The sequence below is a fragment of the Mobula hypostoma genome, chromosome 6 (genome assembly GCF_963921235.1).
Source record: "Mobula hypostoma chromosome 6, sMobHyp1.1, whole genome shotgun sequence".
NCBI lineage: Eukaryota > Metazoa > Chordata > Chondrichthyes > Myliobatiformes > Myliobatidae > Mobula > Mobula hypostoma.
In genome coordinates, this window is record NC_086102.1 from 127084016 (window position 1) to 127094500 (window position 10485).

The following is a 10485-nucleotide window of genomic DNA, read 5'->3' on the forward strand; positions in this document are numbered from 1 at the left end:
ACCTCATCCTTAAAAATTGACTCCTACACCTTCCCAACCATTGAGGTCAGACTAACTGGTTGATAATTTCCTTTCTGTTGCCTTCCTCCTTTCTTAAAGAGTGGAGTGACATTTGCAATTTTCAAGTCCTCTGGCATTATGCCAGAGCCCAATGATTTTTGAAAGATCATTACTAATGCCTCCATAATCTCTACTGCTACCTTTATCAGAACCCTAGTGCAGTTCATCTGGTCCAGGAGACTTATGTACCCTTGGGTCTTTCAGGTTTTTGAGCACCTTTTCCCTTGCAATAGTAACTGCACTCACTTCTCTTCCCTCACACCCTTCAACATCTGGCACACTGCTAGTGTCTTCCACAGTGAAGATTGATGCAAAAATACTTATTTAGTTCATCTACCATCTCCTTGTACCCCAATATTATTATTTTTCCAGACTTATTTTCTAGTGGTCCTACATCCACTCTCATCTCTCTCTCTCTCTCTATCTATCTATCTATTTATTTTATTTATTTATTTATACATACTTGAAAAAGCTTTTACTATCCACTTTGATATTGTTTGCTAGCTTGCTTTCATACTTCATCTTTTCCCTCCTAATGATTCTTTTAGTTGTTCTCTGTAGGTTTTTAAAAGCTTCTGAATTCTCTGTGTTACCACTAATTTTTGCATTGTTGTATGCCCTCTCTTTTGATTTTATATTACTTTGACTTCCCTTGTCAGCCACGGTTGTACTATTTTGCCATTTGAATATTTCTTTGTTTTTTTGAATAATCTATCTTGTACTTTCCTCATTTTTCCCAGGAACTCACACCATTGCTGTTCTGCTGTCCTCCCTGCCAGCAGCTCTTTCCAATTTACTTCGGCCAACTGTAATCTCTTTTACTCAACTGAAATACTGCTATATCAAACTTTACTTACTCCCTTTGAAATTTCAAGTTGAATTCAATCATAATGTGATCACTGCCTCCAAAGGGTTCTTTTACCTTAAGCTCCCTGATCCCCAGTAGGCTTAATGACCAACTGCTCTAAAAAGCCATCTCATAGGCATTCAACAAACTCACTCTCTTGAGATCCACTACCAACCTGATTTTCCCAATTGACCTGCATACTGAAATCTCCCATGACTATCATAACATTGGCTCTTTGACAAATCTTTAGTATTTCCCATTATAATCTGTAGTCCGCATCCCAACTATTATTTGGAGGCCTGTATATAACTGCCATCAGGGTCCTTTTACCCTTGCAGTTTCATAACTCAACCCACAAGGATTCAACATCTTCTGATCCTATGTCACAGCTTTCTAATGATTTGATGCCATTCTTTACCAGCAGAGCCACACCACCCCCTCTGCCTACCTTCCTAACCCTCCTATATAATATGTAACCTTGGACATTCAGCTCCCAACTACAACCACCCGTCAGCTATGATTCAGTGATGGCCACAACATTATACCCAACGATCTGTGAAAGATCATCCATTTTATTTTGTCCCTCCTGGGTAATACCATCAGCAAGGGTATCCCTTATCATTACCGCACCTCTCTTCTCACTCTTTCCCTTCTGCACCATGGACCAATACTCAGTTCTAATACCCTGGTCACTGTGGCATTCCCCAGGGAAGTCATCCCCCACAATGGTATCCAAAACGGTGTACTTATTATTGAAAGGAATGGCCACAGTGGTGCTCTGCACTAACTGCCTATTCTCACTTCCATTTCTCCTGACAGTCACCCAGCTACTCACCTCCTGCAACTTCGGGTGACTACTTCCCTGTAACTCTGATCGATTATCTCCTCCCTCTCCCGTACAAGCCGAAGGTCATCCATTTGCTGCTCCAGATCCCTAACACAGTCTTCAAAGAGCTGCAGCTGGATGAACTTCACACAGATATAGTTCCCTGGGAGACTCTGGGTCTCTCAGGACTCCAACATCTGGCATGAAGAACACACAACAGCCATTTACTACACTGGGTACAGTAAGAGAGGAAACAAAAGGAACCTTAACAGAAGCTTAACCAGAGCCAGCACCTCTTTCAAGCTGAAACTTCCTTTGAGCCAAAGCCTGACACGCCTACTCTCACCACTGACCTACTCCCAACAGTGGCTGTCCTGCTTGTCCCTTCTGTACTTGTAAAGAAATGTCATGCCCACCTGCAAGAAACCTCATCGTTGTGGCCTGCTCCTGCCGCTGACTGGGCCGCTGGAACAAATTTCCTCAAGTAATATTCCTTTCTAGCAATCCTTCACTGCAGAGTTCAAAATTTGTGCATTTTCACTACTGTATTCCACCACAAGAATACATTTATCTTGAATATCTCCATCCCCTCCACAAAGGATATGAATAATTTGCAGACCATGTTATAAATCACCCAGTTTATGAATACACTCAAGTTCCTACTTTCTTTCTTTCCCCACTAAATCAGTGCTACAGTACACAAACCTCCAGCGAGTTTGCACTTGTACTCTTAGTGCAATAGACTGCTTACAGACTTATATCACTTTCCTTTCTTTAATTTCCTTTTCAAAAAAAAAATCAGTTGATGTAACTTTAACAATGAGTGCTAGAATCTATCAAGCAAACAAACTTCCCCGACCCTAGAATCTGAAAAAAAAAATGGACTAACTGATTCTGAAATCAGAGGACAGTAAATTCAGGAGCCGTTTCCTGCTGAGTTTCCATGAGACCATGGAATTTGTATCCACACAATAAGGAAGTTGCATTTAATGGTATAAAAATATTAAAACCAATTGTTTTCCCAATTACAGGGGCTCCCCAGATTGTGGAAAGCCTGGCATACAGAAATCTAATTTTACACAATTTCTCACAGAAAATGTTAAAGCATTTTTCAAAAGAAGAAGCTAGCTACAGAAACTCAGACCTCTTCAGGAGTTATGCAAAAAGGGTAGCAGCCAGTTAATTCAAAAGATAGCAAGTCTTTTAAAAACTTTTTGCATTTAACCTCCCCACAGTAATCAAACAGATACACTGATTTCAAGCATGCACCTACCAGTTCACAGTGGTACTTAGGAGATTTGTTTTGGAAACTGACAAGGCCAATCTCTTCTTTTACACTTCTAAAATGCCTTTAACAAACAATGCAACATCCATTGGTAATTTTGGCTATTGAAACTAGCCATTGAATGTCAGACATTCAGATTCCACACTACTGTAGCTATGCAGGGAAGACAATTAATAGATGTTCATGTTAATTGACCCTTGTTGAAATTGTTTGTTAATAACTCCCAGAGAAAAACAAATCAGTCCATAGTCCTCAGGAACGGAACTCTTTCTTAACCTAGTAGAGACTGCCTGTAATTTATTTAAACCTTTTCAAACCAGTACTCAGTGGGCCTTGGATAATCTCAGAATTCTAATAAATTGTATTTAACAATAACAGTTACAGGACACATGAACTTCCAATGAAACTATTACCCTAACAGCAAGAAACATCTACATTTGTTGCTTACATCATAAGATGTTTGTATAAATATATTCAAATATATCTAATAAATTCTGCTGTATTGGGGGGGGGCAGAAGTGGGGTAGTGAGGCACTAAATATCTTCCCTCCTCAGTATTACTATCAGTCAGGTTTCCTTAATTAAAACTAAGAACAAATATGACTCTTTCCTTGGTACACTGCCCCGTGTAATGATTCAAAGTGTGTGGGCAGAGCTCACAAATTAACTCTACATAGCTTTGCTTTTTAGTTCACCACTACAAAAGGCAGTAAATCCAAATGATTAAATAATCCTCATAAAGACATTAAAGCTGCTAAATGTGCTTCACTGGCATCTACTACATGATGAAAAGTCTCTGCAAAGTTCCATAGGTGCTCAGAAACCAATGCAATATTTTTCACATTAGCAACGCGAGGGCTTCCAGAAGGAATACAGAGGACATTCATCAGCTATTTTGTTTTTCATTCTCATCAACAACAGTTCCCTAAAGAGCTCCTAACCTTTCTGCAGAGAGAAGACTGTCACATGATTCCTCGTTGAACAGGACATCAAGCTTGAAGGCATTCACTGGAGTCACCTTCATTAAAATTTGGTTATGAGAATGTATAGAGTTATAGGATAAATTGTAAGAATAATACTCTGGAATACATGTCATATGTTAATAGAGGTAAACATTTAAATAAGGAACAAAAAAATTCTTCACATAATTCATGATCAATGGAATAATGAATGGAATTAACTTGTAAACAGAGAAATAAGTTCTCTCAATACCAGACTTTAATATCTTCATAGATGGATGAATTTAAATGGACTTCCCTATCTGTAATTATTTGCCACTTCAGCAACTAAAAAGGAATCAAACCGATACTCAAAAATCACTGAGTTTGACAGTAATTCCTCCTAGTCGAACCTTGTCGTGGTTTGAATGCTTGTGTGCCTCAGTAACCTGAAGAGCGATGCTTTGACCCTTGGTAGGGTCACCCATGTCAAACAGGTCAAAGGGTAGAGGCCAGACTAAGTAGTCCACTGGTCCTCCAGGTTCAGAGCTTCACCCTGACTGTTCAAGCAAAACTGTTATGAAAACAGCAATGAAGAATCCTTCTACATCTTGTGAGTGAGAGTACGAGATGGAGGACCTTCATTGCTGCCGCAAACACCAGCAGTAAGTTAGCTAACAGTAATTCACTGGACCAAATCATGCTGATTGCCAGCTGGTAATTCTATGGCATGGAGGTACCTAATACAATGCGCACAGCCTCTTGATCTACTGAGGCACACAAACATTCTAACATCAGATTCACCATTCATTTCAGGGGCACTCTATAGTTGACTAATTATTTTTAGAATTAAGATGTAACTCACCCGCCAATCTTCAGGATGTTTGATAATCTTATGAACCTTGAAATCTGGCAAGCTTTGTGAAAGATGGTCTGCCATAAGTTCACATTTGGCAAAATAAGGGCAAGTTGCTCTGCCTGCAATGATTGAAATAAATCATGAACACTTGTAGGATCAGTGGTCTTGTTTTCTCAGATTCAGCTCTCTTTCACAATACTTGCTGATGTTCCTTCAGAATGCGTTAATTTGCTCCTAAAATTCATTTGTAAAACACACAAGGACCTTATTCTGTTCCTGTTTAACAACATGGGATACAAAACTGCAATTCCTGTGTTGCTATGGAGATGATACTTCAAAATTAGTTATTGTGTTATAACGTATTTTTCATCAATCTGAGATGCTCAGAAGTGCACGTTTTTTTCTTATCTATCATTCATTTGATGCAGCTTTTCTTTTTTATTCCCCAGGACAGTTTATACAATCTAGTTGCATGAGTATGATAAAGAGATTCTCAGGGTTGTTCAATTATGTGCCATTTGTGAGATACAGTGCTCTCACCATGGTAAGATTGCCATGCCATGCTCCATAAAGTTGTGGATGAGATCCACTTTTGGGCACCTTTAGATGTTACTGAATTATAAAGCTATAAAAGAACTCTTGGAGGCATGCAAGTTTTCCCTTGCACAGTTCCAAGATGAGCATGGGACTTCTCCTAAGATTCAAGATTGCTTAATGTCATTTCCAGTACACAGGTGTAAAGGAGAATGAAATAGTTGTTACTCTGCATCCAATGTAGCACAAAAAAAAGAAAAAGAACACAACAATAAAAAAAATTAATAAATATAAAAGCATAAGATAGTTTATATACATTAATTGATTGCAGTTAGTGGGTGAAGGTGTTGACCAGCCTTACTGCTTAGGGAAAATATCTATGTTTGAGTCTGGTAGTCCTGGTGTGGATGCTATGTCGCTTTCCTCCTGATGGGAGTGGGATAACAGTCCATGAGCAGGGTGAGTGGGATCCTTTGTGACATTGCTGGCTTTTTTCCAAGACCTTCCTGTACAAATTGTCTGCCCTTGACGGTGATTAGACTGGTTCTGGTGAAGCACTGGACAGTTTTGACCACCTGTTGTAGAGCCTTTCAGTCCACCGCAATGCAGTTTCTGTACCATGTAGTGATGCAGGATGTTAGGATGCTCTCTACTCCACATCTGGAGAAGGTTGGGAGTACTGATGTACATAGTCCAGCTCTCTCCAGTCTCCTCAGAAAGTAGATGCATTGGTCAACTGTACCAGTGATGCCTCCTTCTTTGACACTCGAAACAGATTTTATGCACACTTCGAGACATACAACACCACATCAGCCTCAAAAACTACCCCCTTCCAGGTGAGCAGCCACTGTCTGTAACAGTAGCAGATGTGAGAAGGATTCTTCAGAGCCTCAACCCCCATAAGGCTGCGAGGCCAGACAACAACCCAGGCCAAGTAGTCAGGGAGTGTGCCCACAAGCTCACAGATGTCTTCATGGATACCTTCAACACTTCAGTCATCCAATCTGTTGTTCCTGTATGATTCAAATCAGCCGCTATCATCCCTGTACCAAAGAACTCTACACCTTCAGACATCATGAAGTGCTTTGAATGCCTGGTAATAGCACACATCAAAAACTCCATTCCTGCCACACTGAACACTCACTAATGTGCTTACCAACAGAACTGCTCTATCCAATATTGCATCGCACTGTCCAACAGTCACTTCTTAATAATTAGTATTAAAACTCATTATTTCGTTTGCTTTAAAATGTTCGTGGACTTGGATGTCACTGACAATGGCAGCATGAGTTGCCAATTCCCAATTATTCATGAACTCAGGTGGCAGTTTATAGTCAACTAGTAATAACACCTAGGCTAGAGTAGTTAAAGATGACAGTACTCCTTTTTTCTGAACATTTAGGGAATTTCATTGCTATTTCAGTATTTCTTGTCCTTATTTGCTGTCACATTTCCCTAAATTACAACATCATCAACCAGGGTGTGAACAGAAGTTTAAGTTTGATGATCTATGGAAGAACATCTTTGAAATTATGAAGCAAACAAGTGCACACACATCCATTACCTCTCGGTTTTTAAGATGATTATAGATATGTATCCCACTTCCCCAACCCCCTGAACAATGTGTGCCCCTTCTGGTTACATACTACAATATAATAGCCTATAAATTATATATATTATGGGCACAGACCATTTGGGCTTTTTAGTTATCCACATGTAAATCCCATTCCAAACACAACTTTTTAATTTATTCCTCATGCTTCATCTTTGAAACAAACCATTATTTTCTTATTTCATTAATTTGCAAGACGTGAATTGGTATTGTTTCCATTTCTGACCATCCCCAGCTGAGAGAGCCATATTGATGAGCATAGGGTCACTTGTACATCAGCCAGGTTCATGTCTCTTGATATAAATACATCCTTGGGATACCAGCCTAGTGAAGTAATCATTAGGTTACATATGATGCTGAAACATCTTTATACATTACATATAATTTTTTCTGTTTTTACACTATCTTAATTTAACTATATTGTACATATTTACTGTACTTGACTTATTTATCCTTTCTATATTATCATGTATTGCATTCTACTGCTGCTGCTAAATTAACACATTTTACAACATACACTGGTGATATTAAACCTAATTCTGATTCTGATGTAATTATATGCAAGGGAAAGCCTTGCTTGCCTCAGTCTCTTCAGGGAGTGGTGCCATTGCTGTGTTTTCTTGAATAAAAGGGTGGTGTTGAGGAACCAGGTGAGAATGTCCATTATGTGCACTCCCAGAAACTTGTTGCTCCTAACTCTTTCCACGGACGATTCATTTATATGCAATGAGGACTGGTCACCCTGCTCCTTCCTAAAGTCCACCATCATCTATTTAATCTTGTCCATATTGAGACTCAGCATTAAATTCTATTGTTTGTCCCTGTCCTTCCCCCTGCCACTTGTCCCTTTCTCCTGTACATTTTCCTTGTCCCCTGCTTCCCATTTTTTAGATCAGGAAGACACGTAGTCCTCTTTTATTGTCATTTAGTAATGCATGCATTAAGAAATGATACAATATTTCCTCCGGTGTGATATCACAAAACACAGGACAGACCAAGACTGAAAAAAACTAACAAAACCACATAATTATAACATATACTTACAACAGTGCAACAATACCATAACTCGATGAAGAAGTCCATGAGCACAGTAGAAGTTCAAAGTCTCTCAAATGTCCCACATCTCACGCAGACGGGAGAAGGAAGAAAAACTCTCCCTGCCACACCCGACCACGATCCAACTCTGAGTCATTCAAAAACTTCGAGCTCTGATCAGCTCTCCGACACCGAGTACTGAGCGCCATCTCTATCTGAACGATCCGACCTCCATCTTGGTCACCAACGGCAGGCAAAGTTGGGGATTTTGAGGCCTTCCCGCCGAAAGATTCCCGACCGCGCAGTGACGACAGCAGCGAACAAGCGTTTCAGAAATTTTTCCAGATGTTCCTTTGTGCTTTCATGTCTATCTCCATCAAATCACAATTGTCCATGGCCCCTATTTAATGGATACGATATCATTTTTCACCGGAGGGCTGCGCACGCGCGGCGCGCTGCTATCGCCTCCTCCTTATTTTAACTTATTTAGAGATACAGCGTGGAAGTGGTGATGTGTTTTGAGAAGTTGGTGATGAAACTTATCAACTCTGCTCCAATCCAATTGTCCTACCAGAGCAGCAGGTCAACATCAGATGCCATCTCATTGGCTCTTCACTCAACCCTGGAGCATCTGGACTGCTAAAATGCATACATCAGGATGCTCTTAATCAACTACAGCTTAGCACTCAATACTATCATCCCCTCAAATCTAATCAGTAAGCTTCAAGAACTTGGCCTCTATACTTCCTTGTGCAATTGGATCCTCTATCTCCTCACTTGAAGACCCCAATCAGTTTGGATTGGCAACATCACCTCCTCCACAATCTCCATCAGCACAGGTGCACCACAAGGCTGTGTGCTTAGCCCCTGCTCTACTCACTTTACACTAATGACTGTGCGGCTAAGCACAGCTCCAATGCCATATTTAAGTTTGGTGGCGACTCCACTGTCATAAGCCTAAAAAAACGTGGTGACAAATCAGCATACAGGAGGGAAATTGAAAATCTGGCTGAGTGGTGCCAAGGCAACAACCTCTTACTTAATGTCAGCAAGACCAAGGAGCTGATTATTGACAGCGCCTCTACTTCCTTAGGAGTTCGTGAAGATTCAGCATGACATCTAAAACTTTGACAAAACTTCTATAGATGTGTGGTGGAGAGTATATCGACTGGCTGTGTTACAGCCTGGTATGGGAAGACCAATGTCCTTGAATGGAAAATCCTACAAATGGTAGTGGATAGGGTCCAGTCCTTCATGGGTAAAGCTCTCCCTACCATTCATTACCTCTATGTGAAATACTGTCACAGGAAAGCAGTATCCATTATCACGGACTCCACAACCCAGGCTGTGGTTTATTCTCACTGCTGCCATCAGGAGGAAGATGCAGAAGCCTCAGGACTCACACCACCAGGTTCAGGAACAGTTAATACCCTTCAGCCATCAGGGTCTTGAACCAAAGGTAATAGCTTTCTCAACTTCACTTACGCCATCATTGAAATGTTCCCACAACCCGTGGACTCACTTTCAAGGACTCTTCATCTCTCGTTCTCGATATTTTTTGCCTATTTATTATTAATATTTCTTTCTTTCTTTCTTTTTGTATTTGCACAGTTTGTTGTCTTGTGCACACTGGTTGAACATCCAAGTGCAGCCTTTCATTTACTCTATTATGTATTTACTGAGTATGCCCGCAATAAAATGAATCTCGGGGTTGTATATGGTGACATGTATGTACAGTAATTTGATAATAAATTTACTTTGAACTGTGAACTTTGGAATAGACCCTTCCCGCTCTTCGAGCCCAGCAACAACCACCGATTTAACCCCAGCCTAATCACGGGATAATTTACAATGAGCAATTATCCTACTAACCGGTATGCCTTTGGACTTTGGGAAAAAAACCCATGCGGACACGAGAAGGAACGTACAAACTTGCTTCCAGGGAATGCCGGAATTCAATTCCGATGCCCCGAGCCGCAATAGCGTCCCGTGAACCGTTACGTTACTGTAACGCTGTTTACTGTTGTACTTCTTGAACATAGACGGAATGAACTCTACAGCACAGACCCCAGTTACCTACTTCCAGCTTTGGCTTCATTTGACGCTCACGGACAAATCCAACTCACCTGCAACCACAAACTTCGCCATGTTGTTTGCAGTGTTGCCAAGCAACGCCAGCTGACTGCCGGGCCTCATTTACGGGTTCACGGGTGTACTGTACCCTCTATTGTCTCACGGGTACCAGAAGACCTGGGTTATCAACAGTCCCAGCTTCCAATCGATCCATCCGCCAGGTCTTTGCGGAATATAACCCCCACCTCAAAACGTTAAGATACGGAAGAATAGAAAGGGAAGATACAACGTATATTTTCAGCTTCGAAGAGCAGTGCAGAAAGGCTAGACAGCTTCCAAATCAGAGGGACGTATGAAATATTTACAGCCCTTCAGTCTTGAAAGGTGTCTATTTAAATAACATGATAAAGTTAAAT

General features: G+C 40.6%; 1 protein-coding gene across 1 annotated transcript in view; it reads right to left on the reverse strand.

The window, feature by feature from the left end:
- The window catches only part of mdh1b (malate dehydrogenase 1B, NAD (soluble)), a 45143-nt gene extending 34969 nt beyond the window's left edge, over positions 1-10174 (reverse strand). Inside the window, exons 1-2 of the mRNA XM_063050010.1 lie at positions 10123-10174; positions 4822-4934 (exon numbers count right to left, since the gene is read on the reverse strand). Coding sequence (XP_062906080.1) covers positions 4822-4934; positions 10123-10144 — 135 coding nt within the window. The 5' untranslated portion in view covers positions 10145-10174. The remainder of the gene's footprint in view (positions 1-4821; positions 4935-10122) is intronic.
- Positions 10175-10485: the final 311 nt, after the last annotated feature.